Raw genomic sequence first — 19,544 nt, forward strand, 5'->3', positions numbered from 1 at the left:
CTTGAGGAGGGAACCGCGCCCTGGCCGGTATTGTCGCCACGCCCAAGCTGGCGGCGAGGCCACGCCCACTCCGTACGGCGGCTGGGAGAGGCCGCGTTTCCTCGGCGCAGGCGCAATCGCGGCGTGACTAAGATGGAGGTCGGGGCAGCGCCGCCGCCGTTCTGGGCCGGGGGCCCGGCCCCGGGGCAAACATACATCCCCCGGGCTCTGGGACACACCGACATCGGCCCTCGGGGCACCGGGCGCGCCGCGCTGCCCGCCGGCCGCACGCTGTGAGGGCAGCGGGGGCGCGGGAAGGGCTGAGGGGGGTGGGGGGGGATGGGGAGGGTCCTGAGGGGGGTGGGGGAGGGAACTGGGAGGGAACTGGGGGGGAACTGGGAGGGGACTGGGGGGGACTGAGGGGGACTGGGGGGGACTGAGGGGGACTAGGGGGCAACTGGGAGGGGACTGGGAGGGAAGTGGGGGGAACTGGGAGGGAACTTGGGGGGAACTGGGGGGACTGGGAGGGAACTGGTGTGACTGGGATCCCGCCCGGCGTGACCGCGATCCCGACTGGTCTGACTGGGATCTCCGTGCTCCAGGACCCCCATGGTGACCGGCACGTCGGTGCTGGGGCTGAAGTTCTCCGGGGGTGTGATGCTGGCCGCCGACACCGTGGGCTCCTTCGGGTCCCTGGCGCGGTTCCGGGGCATCTCCCGCCTCCTCAAGGTCAACGACTCCACTGTGCTGGGCGCCTCCGGGGACCTGGCGGATTTCCAGCACCTGCGGCAGCTCCTGGAGCAGATGGTGTAAGGTTCCCGGGGATTCCCAACCCGGAATCCCTGAGGAATTCGGGGATTCCCCATCCCGAAATCGAAGATCCGTTCCTGGGAATTCCCAGCCCAAAATCCCTCGGGAATTCAAAGATTCCCATCCCACAGTCCCCAGCTGATTCCCAGGGATTTGGGAATTTCCCATCCCCAATGTTTTCTGTGTGCCAATCCCCAGGATTCCTCTGTTCCAATCCCTGAACTCCTCGGGCACAAATCCCTGAATTCCCTGGAATTCCTCGGGCACAAATCCCCGAATTTCCCGGCGTTCCATCCCCAAGTCTGGCGGCATTTCCCGCTCTGCTCCAACCCCCTGAATCCCGGCTCTCCCATCCCCGCATCCCCGATGCCCGAGGCCAGAATTCCCTGGAATTTCAGGATCGACGAGGAGCTGCTGGGCGACGGGCACAGCTACAGCCCGCGGGCGCTGCACTCGTGGCTGACGCGCGTCCTGTACAACCGGCGCTCCAAGATCAACCCCCTCTGGAACACCGTGCTCATCGCCGGCGTCTACGGCGGGGAGAGGTCGGGATCCTGCCCTTGGCAGCTCCAGGGCTTCCTCCTTCTTCCCAGGGAGATTCCTGCTCCCTTTCCCTGCCGTGGTTCCTGCTGCTTTGCTGGGAAATGGGGTTTTCCCTGGGGTGGTTTTGCCTCCTTCTTCCCAAGGGATTCCTGCTTTTCCCTGCGGTGCTCCCTGCTCTTTCCCGGGGGAATTCCCGGTTCCCCAGGTGATTCCCGCTCTCCCGCAGTTTCCTGGGATATGTGGACATGCTGGGCGTGGCCTACGAGGCGCCATCGCTGGCCACAGGATTCGGGGCTTACCTGGCCCAGGTGAGCCCGGGCTCGGGTCTTTCGTTCATCGTTAAATTATTAGTTGATTGTTTTTATTTTTAGTTCATAATTTCTTAATAGATTGTTTCCTTTTTTAGTTCATTATTTTCTAGCTCGTCGTTTTTTAATCAACATTTTGAGTTTTAAGATGTGATTTTAATGGATTTGTTGCTTTGTTCCCGATCCGTGTGCAGCCGCTGCTGCGGGCGGAGCTGGAGCGGGACCAGGATCGGGATCGGCTCCCGACGCGGGAGGAGGCGCGGGAGCTGCTGGAGCGCTGCCTGAAGGTGCTCTACTACAGGGATGCTCGCTCCTTCAACAGGGTTTGTATCCAAAATCATCCCAAATCCATCCCAAATCCATCCCAAACCATCCCCAAATCCATCCCCAAATCCATCCCCAAATCCATCCCAAATCCATGGCTTCCACCCCAAACCCATCCCAGTCCCGGGAGCTGCTGCAGCGCTGCCTGATGCTTCTTCAGCGGGGTTTGTATCCCAAATCCATCCCCAAATCCATCCCCAAATCCACCCCAAATCCATCCCCAAATCCATCCCCAAATCTATCCCCAAATCCATCCCAAATCCCTGGCATCCACCCCAAACCCATCCCAGTCCCGGGAGCTGCTGCAGCGCTGCCTGACACTCGCTCCTTCAGCGCAGTTTGTATCCCAAATCCATCCCAAAATCTCAGGCATTTATCCCAAAATCCACCCCCAACTCAATGGGAGCCTCTCCAATCCCATCCCAACCCCAGGGTTTTTCCCGTGGAATCCCAGGCCTGAGATTGAAGGGTTTTCCTGTGCCATGCCGGGGTTTTTCCTGCGGAATTCCAGGGTTTTCCCCATGGAATTCCGGGTGGGGATTGAGGAATTCCGGGCTTTTCCCGCAGTACGAGGTTGCCACGGTGACGGAGAAGGGCGTGGAGCTGGAGGGGCCCCTGACCCTGGAGGCCAACTGGGACATCGCCCACGTGGTCAGGTGATTCCCACCTGGAATGTTGGGATGTGGGAATTCCGGGGGTTCTGGGGACACCCAGGTGATTCCCACCTGGAATGTTGGGATGTGGGAATTCCGGGGGTTCTGGGGACACCCAGGTGATTCCCACCTGGATTCAGCGGGATTGGGAATTCCAGGTGACGTCCAGGTGCTCTGAGATCCAGGTGTTCCCTGCTCCCTGAGGAGCACCCAGGTGTTTTTCCTGCCCCTCTGACCCCCAATTTTCCCTTCTTTTCCCATTTTTCCAGAGGTTTCGAGTGATCTCCAGGAGCTTCTCCTGCCTCGTCCAATCCCCGTTTTTATCCCGTCCCTTCCTTCCCTCTGGAATGGCAAATCCGGTGTTTTTTGGGAATAAAATCGATCATTTAAGACCAATCCATGCATCTGTTCTTTGGAAATCCTCAAAAAAACCATGGGAATTCTCTTGGAAAATGCAGATTTCAGGGAGTTCTGGAACTCTGGGTGGATGCTGTGGCACCAGGTTCCAGTTTTTACCAAAATTGTGGAATTTCTGAGGTGGGAAAAGCCCTTCTGGGATGGAGCCTGGGAATCCCTAAACCCTGTCCCCGATTTTGGGGCATTCCATGGGATTTTCTTCCCCAAAATCCCAAACCTGGAGAGATTTCGAGGCCACAAAAATTCAATTAAAATGGCATTTTCCCCCTCCCCATTCCCAAAATTCCTCCAGCAGCACTTTCCCAACTTTTTCTTACAAAAACACAGGAATTCTCCACAGAAAAAAAACAATTCTGACCCTGAAGAATTAATGAAATTCAGGATTTTTCCACCCAAATCCCAGGGGAATGAAGGAATTCCCTCCACAATAAAAACACTGTTTATTTATAAATCCATTTCCCTGCTTTTATTCCATGTTTTCCACTCCTGTACAATTCCAAGCTGATCCATAATTTTTTTGTTTTTAAATTTTATGTATTTTGAATATTTTTAAAATTTTTTTTTCCTGTTTTCCTTCCGGGAAACCCCCCCCCCCAAAAAAAAAACCCGTCCACAAATCTTATGGAAAACCAGGTGCTGGGTGCCTCTGGAATTTGGGAATTCCAAGAATTTTTAAATTAAAAAAAAAAAATCCCTAAAAACATGCAAATTCCGGTAAAAAATCGGAGCTGGCAGTGAAAAATCAACCCAAAATCTTCTTTTTTTAATGGATTTTTTTGGGTTTTTCATCACAGTTTTAGTCCCAAATCCTGGATTTTCCGACCCTAAGGAAGGCAGGGTTTTCCAGGATGGTTCTTTTTCAAATAAAGTTGATAATTAACGATTCAAAAAGGGGAAATCCAAGGAAAACTTGGGGTTTTCTGCCCCTCCAATGGGAATTTTTTGGGGGAGAAATTGGGAAAATCAAGGTTGGGGCAGAAAAAGCAGCGCCAATCCCAAGAACTGCCGGTGTGGAAGGGTGGCTTCACAATTCCCAAGCCAAATTCCCTCAAAACTCCCTAAAATTCCACCAAAACTCCATCAAAATTCCCAATTTCCATTTTAAAAACCCCAAAATAACCGAATCTTCGCAGCCAATCTGAAGGAATTTTCCGTAAAAATGGGGATTTTCTTGGTTAAATTCCAAAAAAAGTCAAACGAAAGAAAAACTCCCCAAATTTTTTTGGGAGTTAAATCTGGGGATTTTTTTTCTCCTTGGAAAAAAACCTGGGCACAAACAACATCAAATCTCCACCGCTAAAAACCAGGAATTATGGTACAAGTGAGGTAAAGAAAATTCCCAAAAAATATCCACCCACGAGAGAGAATTCCAAGGAAATACCAACACAGTGAATCCAAGTTTTTTTCTTTTTTTCAGTTTTTTTTTTAAATTTAAAAAAAAAGCCATGAAAATCCTCCCAAAAAATCGGCGGAAACGGCGACTCCACAAAAATCCCAGAAATCCGCTGGGAACTGGGATCTCATCTGTCCCCAAAACTGGGAATGTCCTTTGGTTTGGGGCCAAAAATTTGAGAATATCCTGGGGTTTTTGGGGCTTAAAAATGGGAATGTCCTTTAATTTCTGGGGCGCATTTGGCTCTCCAAAACCAGGGAACATCCTTTAATTTTGGGGGACAAAACCAGGGAATTTCCTTTCATTTTGGGGGCCAAAAATGGGGGATGGCCTTCACTTTTTGGGGCAGAAAACTGGGAATAGCCTTCAATTTCTGGGACACGTTTGGATCGCCAAAAAACAGGGAACAGCCTTGAAGGTTGGGGGCCAGAAACTGGGAACACCCTTCCATTTCTGCGGCCAAAACCTTGGAATATCCTTCAGTTTTCGGGCCCAAAACCAGGGAACGCCCCTTCCCCTCCCGGCCTCTCCAAACCCAGGAATTCCCGGGACGAATTCGTCCCGTTTTTTTTTTTCCTTTTTTCCGGGAATTCTCAAATTTCCATCAGCTCCAAATCCGCCTCCTCGAAGCCATAGAACGACTCCGCCTCGCTCTCGCCCTCGAAGAGCCGGTGCAGGATTTCGGGGTCGGCCTCGGGGTCGTCGTTCTCCGGGAATTCCGGGGACGATTCCCTGCTCTTGGCGATCTTCAGCCTCTCTTCCATGGCAGCGATCAGCTCCTCCTGCTCGTCGCCGTTGCGCCGCGGCGATCCCGAACCCCCGGCCGGCCCCGGCAGGACGCTGGCCACCAGGAAAGATTTACGGATCAATTCCGGGCAATTCCCGAGGATTTCCAGAGCTTCTCCCAGCCACCCCAGCAGCAGCTGGAGCAGCGCGGAGGAGTCGGAATCCACCAGATCTCTCGCCCGTTCTCTCCATTTCTTGTGGAGGAAACTTTTCAGGGATCTCTTGACGCACACGTCCAGCGGCTGGGTGCGGGAGCTGCAGCCCGCCGGGATGACGGCCGGCAGCGCTCCGGCCGCGCTGAGCACGGCCAGCACCTCCTCGGACAGGTGCGTCCGGTGGCAATCCAGCACCAGCATCCCCTTGGACGCGCCGCCCCGGCACTCCCGGTGCTTCCTCCACACCCTGGCCGCCCACAGCTCCATGATCTCGTCGTCGCCGCAGCCGCCCTCCTTGGACTCCAGCAGGATGGACTCGGGCAGCGCGGCCGGGCGGGGCGGGCGGCCCCTGCAGATGACCAGGGCGGGGAGCACGCCGCCATCGGCCAGCAGGGTCAGCACCAGCTCGCACCACGGCTCGCCGTTGCCCACGGTCTGCAGCGCGCTCTCCTTGCGGTCGTCGCTGCCCAGGACCTCCGCGTCCAGGAACAGGGAGATCTCGTCCACGGCGGCGATCATGGCCGGCGGCAGCTCCTGCGCGTGGATCTGGCGCTGCACGAACTCGATGAAGGTGCCGGCGTTGCCCTGGATCTCCTTGGGCAGCGGGTGGGCGACGCCGCGGCGCGTGTGGGTGCTGAGGTGGTGCCGCAGCATGAACCTCACGGCCCACTCGTAGGAGATCTGGAAGCCGCCCTCCAGGGCCCGGCCGATCTTGGTGGCCTTCTGGAAGAGCGTCTCCTCGTTGACCGGCAGCTGCTGCTCGCGCTGCGTCAGCACCCACTCGGCCAGCTTCTCCTCGGCCTCCAGGCTGAGGTATTTGCCCTCGGGCAGCTCGGGGCGGTCGTCCTGGAAGGCCTGGAAGCGGCGCAGCCAGCGGCGGATGCGGCGCGGGGGGTTGCGGAAATGCCGGGCCGCCTGCTCGGTGCTGGAGCAGAGCGCGAACAGAACCACGCGCAGCTTCCGCACCGACAGCGGCTCCTTCCGCGGGGGCTCGGGCTCCTGCTGCGGGGCGGCGGCGGGGGGCTGCGGCGGCGGGGGCTCCGGGGGGCTCGGGGGCAGGGTCTGGGGCAGGGTCTGGGGCAGGGTCTGGGGTTTTTGGGGCGTTTGGGGCTTTGAGGGGGGAGGAGGGGATGGGGTTGGGCAGGGAGGCGGCTGCGGCGTGTCCTGGGTGTGCCTGGAAAGGGGCGTTGGGAAAATGAAATATTTGAGGTGTTTGGGAGGGAAAAAGAGGAGAAAAGGAGAGAAAAGGGGGAAAAACGGGGGTAAGGAAAAAATACAGGGAACAAAAAGGGGAGGAAAAAAGGGAGAATAGGGAGGGAAAGGGAGGGAGGAAAAGGGGAGAAAAATGAGGGGGGAAAGGGAGAGAAAAGGGAAAAAAGGGGAGGAAAAAAATTCCCAATCCCAGGGACCGGGAGGGATGAGGATAAACAGAATTTCGGGCTTACCTGGAATGTGATATCCAAGAAGGCCCTGGAATAAAACAGACTATTTCTAGTTTTTATTCTGATTCACTTGAAGTGTTTTAGGATTTTACTTCTATTTAATTTTATTTCAGAGGAATTTGGGATCTGTGGGAATTCTTGGAAAAGCTGGAATCCAACCAAGCCCCCTCAGGAATGAATCCTGAATTTCCATCCCATTAAAAAAAGGAAAATTAATTCAGTTTATTCCCAACCCGAGCTCCAGAATGTGAAGATCTTTTGGATTTTGGCTGGAATTCCAGGTTTTTCCCATTTTCCCGTTTTTTTTTCCCAGTTTTACCTTGGACAATGATGTTGCTGGACTCGTGGGAGGGGTTGAACACCAAATGTTTGGCCATGGAATCACCCTCGGAGGTGACGAAGAGGCAGGAGGAGCACGAGAGCCTCACCCCGCTGGGAAATGGGGGAAAAAGGAGGGAAAATGGGAAAAAGGGGCAAAAAGGGGAAAAAAGGAAAAAAGAGGTGAAAGAAAAAGGAAGGAAAATTGGAGGAGAAAAAGAAATAAACTTTAATATCAGATATAAAAATGGGTCCAACCCATGATTAATAACTAAATAATTGCTAACTAAATCATTATTAATTGTTTACTGTTAGTCATCAAATTTATATTAAAATATTGATAACAATTGAACATTAAATAATAATTATTAACAATTAAAATGTAAAATTCCCCCCGCAATGGGACCCATAAATCCCAAAATCCCTGGATTTTCCCCCAGAATGGCAAAGGGCAGGAATTCCCAGGGGCTGGAATTCCCCTGCAATTGGGATTTTTGGAGTTTTTTCCATACCTGGCCGTGTAGTTCTTGAACAAAGCCAAATATTTGGGGCTTTTCCGGGGAACGTGGTTGCTGGGGAGGGAAAGAGGTGGCAAAGTCAGGGATAATCTGGAGAAAGGACTGTAAAATCCAAGAAAACACCCCAGAAATAATAAAAAATCCCCTATAAAACCCTATTAAATTCCCTAAAAATCAGGTAAAACACATGATGAATCCATAGAAAATATCGTATAAAATTCATATAAATATGCTAAAAAATTAATAGGAAATTCCCTGTAAGATTATGTAACATATCCTAAAAAACACCCTACAAATCCACAGGAAATAGACTATATAATCTATAAAAATTCCCCTATAATATCCACACAAAATCTCATCTAAAACCTGATAACCTTCCCAATGAAACTCCATAAAATCCCCTTTAAAATATTACAAAACCCTCCATAAATCCATATAAAATATCAAAAAAAAACACCCTGTAACAATCACCTACAAACCCATAAAAAATCCCCTTTAAAACACTGGGAAACCGCTCAGGAGCCCAAAATTGTCCCCAGATCCCAGATTTTTCCATCCTTCATCAGGTGGTTGGCATAGTCGCGGGAGCAGCAGGAATTCCCCCATTTCCCCCCATTTTTTGCCATTTTTCCCCCATTTTCCCCTGTTTTTCCCCATTTTTCCCCGTTTTTGCCCCAAATCCTGTACTTGATCATGTGGTTGGCGTAGGCGCGGGAGCAGCAGGTGCTGTAGCGGCACAGGGAGCAGTGCACGTAGGTGGGGAAGTGGTTGGGGAAGTCGGGGATCTCGAAGCTGCACTCCAGGCACGTCTGCCGGCCCAGGCCGCTCCTGGGGCAAAAAAATGGCAAAATCCGTCAAAGCGGGACTGGGGGAGGGCGAGGAAAGGGGCTGGGAGCATTTGGGATGGGCTTTTGCTACAAATTAATTCTTATTTTAAACTAATCAATGTTTATCCACTAATATTAAATCATCAATACTATCAATAAATTTCAAGATGGAATTTCAGCTTTAATTCCCTGTTTCCCAGCTCCACCTCTCTAAACCAGCCTCAGAATTCACATTTTTTTCCCCAGAACGACACAATTTTCTCCCAAAATTTCCCCTTTTTGTCCCACTGAATCAGTGATGTTTTCCTGCCAGCTCTCTTGGGGACGCTTCAGTGGCCGGGGAACCCCAAAATTCCCATTCTTTCCCCAAACTCCCGCATTTTCCTTGGTTTTCCCTCAACTTTCTCCAAAATCCCTGTTTTTTCCAGGAAAAACACTGACTTTTTCTTTGCTGGCTCTCTTGAGGATCCCATGGTGGCTGGGGATTCCCCAAATTCCCGTTCTTCCCCCTAAATTTTCCCCGAAATTCCCGTTTTTGCCCCAAATTCCCGTTTTTCCCCCAAATTCACGTTTTGCCCCAAATTCCCGTTTTTCCCGGAAAAGCGCTGACGTTTTTTTGCCGGCTCTGCGGGGGGCGTTGCGGTGGCACAGGAAGAGGGGCTGGGGGTCGGAGGAGGATCCCAGGGGCGCCGGATCCGGGCCCATCCCGTGGGAAGGCTCCAGCGGCAGCGAGCGAGGCTGGCCCCGGGAGGCGCGGATCGTCACCTGGGGGAGCACAAAAAAACAGGGAAATTGGGATTTTCCACAGGGAATCTGGGGCTTAGATGAATTCCCAACCGATGCCATGAAACACCCAACTAGCTCCATGAAGGAAACCAATTAACTCCAGGAAATGTCCAATTAATCACAGGAGATATCCCATGAACCCCAGGCAATTCCCAAGTGATTCCACAAAATGCAATGAATCCCAGTAAATTCCCAAGGAATCCCATTAAATTCCCAAGGAATCCCAGTAAATTCCCAAGGAATCCCATGAAATTCCCAAGGAATCCCAGTAAACTCCCAAGGAATCCCACCACACACCAAACGCCATAAAAACTCCACTCAATCCCATAAACCCCCCTCCCACCAAATCCCCCCTTAATCCCAGCCCTTTCCCCATCCCCACCACCCCCAGCCAAGAAAACTCCCAGGGATTTTTCCCAGGAATTTTCCCGGGATTTTTCCGGGATTTTCCCGGGCCGGCCGTGCCTTGGTGCCGGGTTTGAGCCCCTCGAGCTGCTTGGGCTTGCGGAAGGTTTTGTGGTGCTGCAGCTTGTGCTCGATCTTGTCCTTGGCAAACAGGAACTGCAGGCGGCACTTGTTGCAGTGGTACACGCTCTTCTTCTGGAAGAAATCCATCAGCGTTAATTAATTAATTATTAATTGTTTCATTAGGCATTGATTGTTTATTAGTTACTCAATAGGTATCAATTGTTTATTGAGTACTGAATGGGTATTAGGACTGAAAACTGCACTGGTTGCAGTGGTACACGCTCTTCTGGAAAAGAGCAATGATTAGTATGAATTAATTATTATTTATTAATTATTTAACAGTTACTAAGTAGCTATCAAATGTTTATTGAGCATTGAGTGGACACTAAGACTGCAGGCGGCACTTGTTGCAGCGGTACGCGCTCTTCTGGAAGTGATTATTAATAGATAATAATTATTAAGCAGGTACTAATTATTTCTGATATTAAGGAGGCATTTTTCCCAGGAACTGCCGGGAGCTGGGGCTCACCTGGTGCCTCATGAAGTGCTGCTGGAAGGCGTTGCCGTTCTTGAACACCTTGAGGCAGTAGGGGCACAGCAGGTGCCGCGTGTCCTCGTGGATCAGCCGGAAGTGGCTGTCCACCTCCGAGTACAGCGACGAGCGGTACTGGCACACCTGGAAAATCCGGGAACACCCGGCAACACTGGGACTGCGGCCGGGCAAATCCAGGGAGCGGGGGCGTTTGAGCAGGATGTGTGAAAACGGGGGAAAAATCCTGGGATTTGGGGCATTTCAGCAGGGTGTGGGGAAATCCCGATTAACGGGGAAAATTCCATACCTGGCACACACAGGGAACAACGATGGAATTTTTAGGGGGGGAACTGGGAATTCCAGGTGGGAATTGCGTGGGTTTTCCATACCTGGCAGACATAGGGCATCTCCCCAGGTTTGTGGGTGTCCTTCATGTGCTGCAGGAAGAGCGGCTCGCTCTCGAACGCCCACTCGCAGATCTTGCACTTGGCTGCCCCAAAAAACAGGGAAAAACAGGCAGAAGTTGGGGAAAATGTGGGAGTTGGAGGTGTGGGGAAAGGGAGAAGGGGGGAAAAGAGGAAGAGGGAAAAGCAGGAAAAGGGAAAAAAGGGAAAAGAGGGAAAGGGGAAAAAGCAGGAAAAGGGAAAAGAGGGAAAGGAGAAAAAGCAGGAAAAAGGGGGAAAGAAAAGAGGGAAGAGAAGAGGGAAAAGGCAGAAGGTGGAACTTGGGCTGGAGAAATGAAACTTGGCTGGGATTTGGGGTGGATTTTGTGGTGACCTTGAGTAAGGGGCGAGGGAGGAGCAACAACTCTCCTTCCATAAATTCCCACTAAATCCAGGAGGAAAATCCCAATTTAGGGATAAAAAATCCCTGGAAAAGCATGGCCTGGTGGACTTTGAGGAGCTGTGCACATTCTCCAGGTAAAATTTGGACTGGGGAAGTGAAACTTGGCTGGAATCTCGGGTGGATTTTGTGGTGACCTCAAGCAAGGGCCGAGGGAGGAGCAACAATTTTCCCCGCCCAAAACCCCGATGAATCCAAAAGGAAATTCCCAGGTGAATCCCAAAGAAAACCAGGAGAAGGACTGACTGCTGGACTCGTAGGGGCTGTGCACGTTCTCCAGGTGGCACTGCAGCTGGAAGGGGGTGCTGAAGTGGCGGTAACAGTGCTGGCAGATGGTGTGCACGTCCACCTCGCCGTTCTGCTGGTCCAGCTCCACGTGGTGCTTCATGTGGTTCATGAACCTGCAGGGGTGCAATTCCAAGAGATTCCCGTTCCTCATCCCCAGAAAACGCACTCTGTGCATCGCTGCCAGCTTGGTTTGGGGTTACTCATGGGTTATTCCTGGGAAATCCCTGGATAATTCCTCACGGGGGTTGTTCTTGAGGAGTGCCCATGGTCTTCCCACAATCCCAGCCCATTCCCACATAACTCCCACAATCCCAGCCCATTCCCACATAACTCCCACAATCCCAGCTTATTCCTGGGTTATTCCCAGATAATTAACAGATAATTAATTAACAGATAACAGCTCACGGGATGCTGTTCTTAGAGTGCTTGGCGCAGTGGGGGCAGTGGTGCCCCCATCCCACTGCCCATCACTCCCACACCATTCCCATCCCATTTTTGGTTATTCCCAGGTAATTAATGGATAATTAAGGGCTATTTAAGGGCTGATGGCTCACCGGATGTTGTTCTTGAGGCGCTTGGTGCAGTGGGGGCAGCGGAAGGAGGTGGGCACCCTGGGGCAGGGTGGCACGGCCGCCCCCTTGCCCCCGTCCCGCCCGTAGTAGAACTCATCCACCAGCATGATCAGCTTGGCCTGGGCGGGGTCGGCCCCACCCTCACCTGGCTCAGGCGCGGCCTTGGGCGGGGTCGGGGGCGGGGCCGGGGCTGCGCCCTGGGCGGGCGAGGGGGCCTTGGCCGAGGGCGGGGTGGGCTCGGAATCCAGGGATTTGCGTTTCTTCAGGAATTCCACCAGCTCCGGGCAGCAGTACTGCGGAAACAGGGCAATTACCGGCTGTTTGTTAATTTGGGATGGGGTAATTAATGAGAGACAGTGAGCTGGGGCTGGGATTAACCCCTGGTTGTTAAACTGGGGCTGTGACAATGAATTTGGAGACATTGAACTGGGTCTAGAATGAATCCCCACTTGTTAAACTGGGTCTAGAATGAATCCCCACTCCTTAGACTAGGTCTAGAATGAATGCCCGCTCGTTAAGCCAGGCCTAGATCTCCCCAGTCCCAGGATGATGACTTACACACATGTGGCCCCGTAGCGCCTCGATGACGCGGAACTGTGAGTCGCACTTGGGACAGACCTTGCGGCCCCCATCCTGGAAGTCCAGGCTGGGAAGGGGAGAGGAGCTGCCTGCAGTGGGACAAACAAGGATCAGCTCCCAGTGCCGCCATTCCCACTTCTCCCCTGCCCCAGACACTCGTTAATCCCAAGAAAATTCCCAACACAGCCTTTATCCCACAAAGCCTCCCAAAATCCCCCATTTTTCTCTTTTCTACCCTTTATCCCAAAAACCATTTAAACCACCTCTTTCCTCCCAAGAACCCAGAGCAGCCCTGAAACCCAGTCCTGCCTCCCGGCAGGGCGGAATTCCTGGGATGTACCTTTGCGGGGCGCGGCTGAGGCCGAGGCCTCGCTGGCAGCGCCGCGCTGGCCGGTGCCGGGGCTGCTGTTGGCCACGGCCAGCGCGGCGGGGCCGTGGGCCAGCGAGGGCACCGTGCCCAGCGTGTTCACCAGCTTGGCCACCTCGGGGCCGCCGGCGCTGCCACCGCCGTCGCCAGGCACACCCGGGCGCTTCACCGTCACGAAGCTGGCGATGCTCACTGCAGGGGAGAGAGGATTCCATACAATTCCTGGCGGCAACTGGGGTGGGAATTCAGCCACCTCCTCCAGTCCCTCCTTGAGACTCCACCAGAAATTCCAGTGGACAAAATTCCAGTGAAATTCCAGCCAGGAATTCCCAAACTGAACCACTTTTTACTCAAACTGCCCCAGATTCTCCTCACTTCCTAACCTGTGAATAAACTCTGACACAAAAGCGAACTCAGGCCCAACTCCCAACGCCGCCCCTCAACTCCCACAGATTTTTCCAAGAGATTTCCTGCAGGAATTTGGGATAGGATCAGGAACTCGGGCCAGGATCTGGAATTTGGGATATGATCAGGAACTCGGGCCAGGATCAGGAATTTGGGATATGATCAGGAACTCGGGTGAGGATCAGGAATTTGGGATGTGATCAGGAACTCGGGCCAGGATCAGGAATTTGGGATGTGATCAGGAACTCGGTGACTCACTCTGCTGGGGCGCCTGGGCCTGGGGCACGGTGCTGCGCAGGGTCAGCGTGGCCGGGATGACCGTGGCGAAGGCGTTGGTGGCCGGCCGGCCGGGCCCGGCGCTGCCCGGCCGCACCTGCGCCACCGGCGAGAACACCTGGGGAACGCCAACTGCTGGTTTAACAAACTGGGTACCTGGGGCTTCAAAGACAAAGAGAGCCGTGATCCAACCCCAGTCCCAAAAAAATCCAGGAGAAATTTGGGATTTACAGCTTTAATCCAGGTGCAAGCAATCCTGAGTTAGGAAACTGTATCTGGAATTAGTCAATCCCAACTGCTGGTTTAACAAACTGGGTACCTGGGGCTTCAAAGACAAAGAGAGCCGTGATCCAACCCCAGTCCCAGGAAATACTGGATTTATGGCTTTATTTGGGATTTACAGCTTTATTTGGGATTTCCCGCTTTTATTTTTATTAATGATGATTATTATTAATGATGATCACCTGGCACAAGGGTGATGGGGCCCACTTGGCCCATGGGGTTCTGCACTGGCCACTTGTCTTTGTTATTACTATTATTATTATAGACTATTATTAATAATTAGTAGTAGTAGTACCCGGCACAAGGGGGGCGGGCTCATGGGGCTCTGCACTGGCCACACCTCACCACCACCATCATTATTAGCATTATTCCCGTTACTAGCTATTACTGAATGGTTCTCATTTGACTAATGAATTAATTACCTGGCACGAGGGTGATTGGCCGGACAGTCTGGCCCTGCTGGACATTGAGCACGATGCCCACCTGGTTCATGGGGCTCTGCACGGGCCGGACGTTCTGCACTGGGAACCCCTGGAACCCAAGGGATGCATCAGCCCCAAAACCGTCCCAAACCAACCCAAAACCGTCCCACAGCAACCCAAAAACATCCCAAACCAACTCAAAAATAAGCCCTGGAATCCAACGGATCCATCACCCCTGGGCCATTCCTGAAGGAATTCCAACCCCAAAAAATATCCCAAACAAACCTAAAAACCACATGGGACTGGGGTTGGGTTTTGGGGTTTAGGATTGGGATTTAGGACTGGGTTTAGAATTTGGGTTGAGCTTTAGGATTGAGATCAGGATAGGAGTTTGGAGTTCAGGACTGGGGAAGGTTTGGAGCTTTGTTGAGCCAAACACTCACTGGGCTCCAACCCCCATCCCACAGCCCCGGGGGATTTCGGCGCGACAGGAAAAGCAGCACCAAAGACGGAGCGAGGAACGGGAGTTTTTCCCGGGAAAGCACAGCTCTCCCAGGGATTCGCCGGCAGCTCACCTGGGTGGTGATGAAGATGGGCTGGGTGCCCGCGGGCGGGTTGGTGCCGTGGTTGGCGTTCTGCATCAGCTGCACCGGCCGCAGCAGAGGCTGCGTGACCACGGCCCCCAGGCCGGGCGCGGGGCTCTGCGCCAGCAGCAGCGACTGCCCGCCCGGCTGGACAGCGGCATTCCCGCCTGGAAAACAGCCCCAGCGCCCGTGGGAAAGGGGAAAATCCATGGGGAAAAATCCATGGGGAAAGGGGGGAAAATCCATGGGGAAAAATCCATGGGGAAAGGGGGAAAAATCCATGGGGAAAGGGGGAAAAATCCATGGGGAAAGGGGGGAAAAATCCATGGGGAAAAATCCATGGGGAAAGGGGGGAAAATCCATGGGGAAAGGGGGGCAAAAATCCATGGGGAAAGGGGGGCAAAAATCCATGGGGAAAGGGGGGCAAATCCATGGGGAAAAGAGGGAAAAATCCATGGGGAAAAGGGGGAAAAATCCATGGGGAAAGGCGGGCAAAAATCCATGGGGAAAGGCGGGGTAAAAATCCATGGGGAAAGGGGGGGTAAAAATCCATGGGGAAAGGGGGGGTAAAAATCCATTGGGAAAGGGGGGGTAAAAATCCATGGGGAAAGGGGGGGTAAAAATCCATGGGGAAAGGGGGAAAATAAGTGGGGGGAAAAGGGACAAAATTAAGTGGGAAGAAGGGCATAATCCACGGGAAAATCCATGGGAATGTGGGGGAAAAAAATCCGTGGGGAAAGGGGAAATGTAAGTGAGAAAATTCTGTGGGAAATATGGAAAAGCCTCTGAGAAAAATGGGAAACAACAGTGGGAAAAGGGGACAATGAAGTTGGAAAAGGGGGAAAATTGGGGAAAATGAAGAGGGAAAAGGGGGAAATGACCTGTGGGGTTTTTTTCCATGGAATTGTAATCCTCCACCACGGAGTCCTCGATGACGTCGCTGATTTTCTGCCATGGCTCCAGCTCCTCCTCCTCACATTCCATGAAAAGATCCGTGTCTGCCATCCTGGAAAAATGGGAAAAAAAGGGAATTTGGCACTAAAAAAACTCACAGGGATATTTTTTCCAAGGGAAGGAATGGGAATAATGGGTTTGGGTTGGTTTTAGATCCCAAAATTTCTGGCTTTTTTTCCAGGGAAATTTGTGGAAAATTCCTGGATTTGACATAAGATTGGAATTTTTTCCCTCCTCTCCCACTAAGGAATTCCAGGTTATTTCTCTGGTTCAAAATCTGTTTCTTTCCAAGGGAATCTGTGGAATTTGGGATAAAAATCCCCAGGATTGACTAAAAATTGAAATATTTTCCCTCTCCCACCGAGGAATTCCAGGTAATTTCATGGGTTTAAAAATTTTAAATCCAAAAAATTTAAGATTTAAAAAAATCCCAAAGGATTTTTGGTTATCCCAAAATTCCCAGCTTGGAATAAGCAGCAGGAGCTTCAGTTTGGGGGCTTTTAATTAAAATTAGTATAAAACAAAAATAAAAGCACTGGGAGGAGAATTCCAAGAATTCTGGGATCAAAGGAAAAATTTGCAGGGATAAAAACAAAAATTAACCACAGCTTCCCACCCTAGGAATTCTCTCCATCACTTCAGCCTGGGATGGGGGGAATTGTGGAAAAATTTCCTGGAATGAGGGAAAAAAAACAGGATTTTGTTGTCTCCCATCCCACAGGCAGGACCTTGGAACGCTCTCCTGCCTCTTCCCAAAAAATTCCTCACCTCCAGGCCTCGGGAAGGTGGAAAAATTATCCCAAAAATATCAGGAATGATTTAGGAATTGGGAAAATTCTGGGAATTTTGAGGAATTTGGGAAACAAAAAGCAAATTTCCTTTGGGATTTCAACCTTCACCTTCCCATCCATAAAAAATCAGGAAAAACCTCATTCCATTTATAATCAGTTTTAATTTGTGCTAATTAATCATTAAAAGCCTCTAAAATGCTTTATTTTGATTTTTTAATTTTTTGTTGTTGTTGTTTTTTCCAGCACCTTTGGGAATTTTTCTGGTGGGATCCCTCCCATCCTCTGACCACGCTGGGATCAGATGAATCCCAATAAAATCCAGTGAATCCCAATAAAATCGGGTCTTTGGGAAGCAGGATCCCATCCCTCCCCAGCTCCCTGGCACAGCCCAGCCCCAGGGAATTCCAGGAAAACCCCAAGCACTGAGAATTTTCGGAGCAGCAGCCTCGAGGGATTTTGGGGATGGAATCCCAAATCCCAAATCCTGCTGGAGGGAGGGAATTCCTGCACTCCTGAGCCTCTCCCAGGAGTTTTGGAATCCCAGCTTGGGCAGGGGAGAAAACGAGGAGCTTTCCCATTTTTTCCTGCTTGGATCAGGGTGGGATGAGGGGACATAGCTGCTGCTGAGGATGACACTGGAGGGACAGGACAGCGACACGAAAAACTGGGAAGACGGGTGGGATGGCGATCCCAAATCCCTGAGGAGAAGGTTGGAATCCCAATGCCAGGTCCCTGAGGAAAGGGATGGGATGGAAATCCCAGAACCCTGAAGAGACAGGTGGGATCCCTGAGGAGGAGCGCTGGGATGGCAATCCCAGATCTCTCAGGAAAAGGCTGGAACGCCAATCCCAAATCCCCGAGGAAGAAGAGCGGGCTCCCCAGTCCCTGCGGCCGAGGGACTCCCTCCCCTCACGGCGCTGGACAGGGGCACTCACTCAGCGAAGGTGAAGCACCAGCAGGCCGAGGATGATGGGGGGTGGTCTCACCCTGCAAACCGCTGATCCCAGACCCTCCCCTTTGCCTTAGCCTCCCCTAAAAACCGGGAAAAGGCCGCCTCTCCCGCGAACTCCGGGAAAAGCCCCCACACACACCCTCAGCGTATTGTGGCGGCTAAGAAAGAGAGCGAAAAATAATCCCCGTGCCCAACATGGCCGCCCACCAGCGAAGCAGCGCCGCCAAAGAGAGGAGGGGGCGGCAGCACCGGGAGAGGGGGAAAAGGACGGACACGACCGCCCCTTCCTCCCCCCGGCGGTGACGACCGGGGGGCGACCGTGAGGGGACCGTGAGGAGACCCCCGGTATGGCGGGAGGGGTGCGCGGAGGGAGCGGCGGCGGAGCCGCATCACCGCCGCCCCCCTCCCCTGAGGGCGGCCGCTTCACCGCGCCCCCCGGGCCGTGAGGGCTGCGCGCGGATCCCTCCGCGTCCCTCAGCGCCCGCCCGGGCCCGGCGGGAGCGGCCGCCGGAGCCGCCGCGGCTCCTCCCCGGCCCCTCCTCGGCACCCCGAGCCCTCCCTCCTCCTTCTCCTCCTCCTCCTCCTGCTCTTCGCCTCCTCCTCCTCCCGCCACCGCTTTGTGTACGGCGCGCTCCGGCCCTGCCGCCCCCCCTCCTTCATTCCCTCCTTCTCCCCCATTCCCGGGCGGTTCGAGCCGGTTCCACCGTCACCGATCCCCCCCATCTCCATATCCCGCCGCCGCCACCCCCGGGGGGCCCCGCCGCCTTCATCCCCCCCTTCCCCGCGCCCCCCGCCTCACCTTCCTCAGCGCTGCCGCCGCTAGCTCCTACGGGGCTCCGCCGCTCTCCGGGCGAGGCGACCCGCAGGGCACGGGGGCAGGTGGCATGGGCCCCCCCCCCCTCACACTTGGCGGGATGCTGAGGAGGAGGAGGAGGATGAAGATCGTGATGAAGAAGAAGAAGGAATTATCCCTGGCTCTGCTCGCCCTCTGTACGTTCTGCCGGGGGGCGGCTCCGTGCTTGGCGTGCGTGTGGGTTTTTCCCCCCCCCCTCCTCTACTTCACCCCTCACGGAAAAGGGGGGGGATAAGAAAAAAAAGGTCGTCGGGCCCGGCGGGCTGATACAGGCGCGCGGCGCCCGCAGCCGCACCACACACACAACACACACACCACACACACAAAAAGGGGACCTGGCCGGCGGAGGGATACCGCTGACGTCACTTCCGCCTGCGCGCGGTGACGTCACGGGGCCGGACCCTGAGGCGGCTGAGGGAGGGAAGGGGAAGGGCGGGAAAATGGCGGCGCTGGGTCGCGACCCCCGCCCGCTCCTCACGGCTCTTCCCCTCATGGATCCGCCGCCGCCGCTGCTGCTGCGGTCCCGAGGCGCCTCTAAGGCGCTGAGGGCTTGGGGAGCGGCAGGAGGAGCGGCCGGCGCTGCTCCGGGGCCGGTGTCCCGCGCTGGGTGTGAGCGGCCCGAGAGCCCCGCAGGGCCGGGCGGGCCTGAGCAGCGGTCAGGCCCCGCAGCTGAGGGATGCTCGGGGCTCCCCCGCCGAAATCTCCCAGCTGAGGCCAAAATCGTCCAGCTGAGGGCAAAAATTCTACGCCTGAGGCCAAAATCGTCCAGCTGAGGGCAAAATCTGCCGCCTGAGGCACGTGTTGGTAAAACAACCCCAAAAATGAGTGAAAAACAGCCAAAAATTTGAAAAATAAATAAGAATTCAAATATCTTCAATAATAAAGGAACTATTCCAAAACAATCATTAAAATCTCTTTATTCATAGCAGAAAAATTCTTTTTTTTTTCCCCTGCTTTTCCTGAAATGAATAATCATTAATTAATAAATTAATTATCATTAGGGACAACCCCAGCAGGAATTAGGAGCGGAATCCTGATTTTCCAGAGGGGAAAAAAAAATCGCGCTTTTTTTTTTATTTTTTTTTATTTTTTTCCGCCCAGAAAAGCCACAAAATAT

General features: G+C 53.3%; 2 protein-coding genes across 3 annotated transcripts; one reads left to right on the top strand and one right to left on the bottom strand.

Moving 5' to 3' along the window:
* The first annotated feature begins 112 nt into the window (after window positions 1–112).
* PSMB4 (proteasome 20S subunit beta 4) lies at window positions 113–3,013 on the top strand. The gene is made up of 7 exons (XM_084223043.1): window positions 113–272; window positions 582–788; window positions 1,188–1,334; window positions 1,559–1,640; window positions 1,835–1,963; window positions 2,532–2,620; window positions 2,887–3,013. The coding sequence occupies exons 1-7, from the start codon at window positions 133–135 to the stop codon at window positions 2,897–2,899; spliced, it is 807 nt and encodes a 268-aa protein (XP_084079169.1). The 5' UTR covers window positions 113–132; the 3' UTR covers window positions 2,900–3,013.
* Window positions 3,014–3,662: 649 nt separating this feature from the next.
* POGZ (pogo transposable element derived with ZNF domain) lies at window positions 3,663–18,732 on the bottom strand. Of its 2 annotated transcripts, none has more exons than XM_084222976.1 (18): window positions 18,374–18,732; window positions 15,759–15,883; window positions 14,869–15,044; window positions 14,294–14,402; window positions 13,572–13,751; window positions 12,882–13,100; window positions 12,521–12,630; window positions 11,945–12,255; window positions 11,349–11,503; window positions 10,649–10,749; window positions 10,257–10,403; window positions 9,725–9,856; window positions 9,084–9,238; window positions 8,334–8,474; window positions 7,641–7,700; window positions 7,130–7,242; window positions 6,814–6,838; window positions 3,663–6,542 (listed from the first exon to the last, which is right to left on the bottom strand). In XM_084222976.1, the coding sequence occupies exons 2-18, from the start codon at window positions 15,880–15,882 to the stop codon at window positions 5,021–5,023; spliced, it is 3,780 nt and encodes a 1,259-aa protein (XP_084079102.1). In that variant the 5' UTR covers window position 15,883; window positions 18,374–18,732; the 3' UTR covers window positions 3,663–5,020. The 2 variants fall into 2 exon arrangements, with proteins under 2 accessions (XP_084079102.1, XP_084079101.1); XM_084222975.1 differs by having other exon boundaries at window positions 9,725–9,859.
* Window positions 18,733–19,544: the final 812 nt, after the last annotated feature.

The sequence above is a fragment of the Fringilla coelebs genome, assembly GCF_963513975.1.
Source record: "Fringilla coelebs genome assembly, chromosome: 29".
NCBI classification, from domain to species: Eukaryota; Metazoa; Chordata; class Aves; order Passeriformes; family Fringillidae; genus Fringilla; species Fringilla coelebs.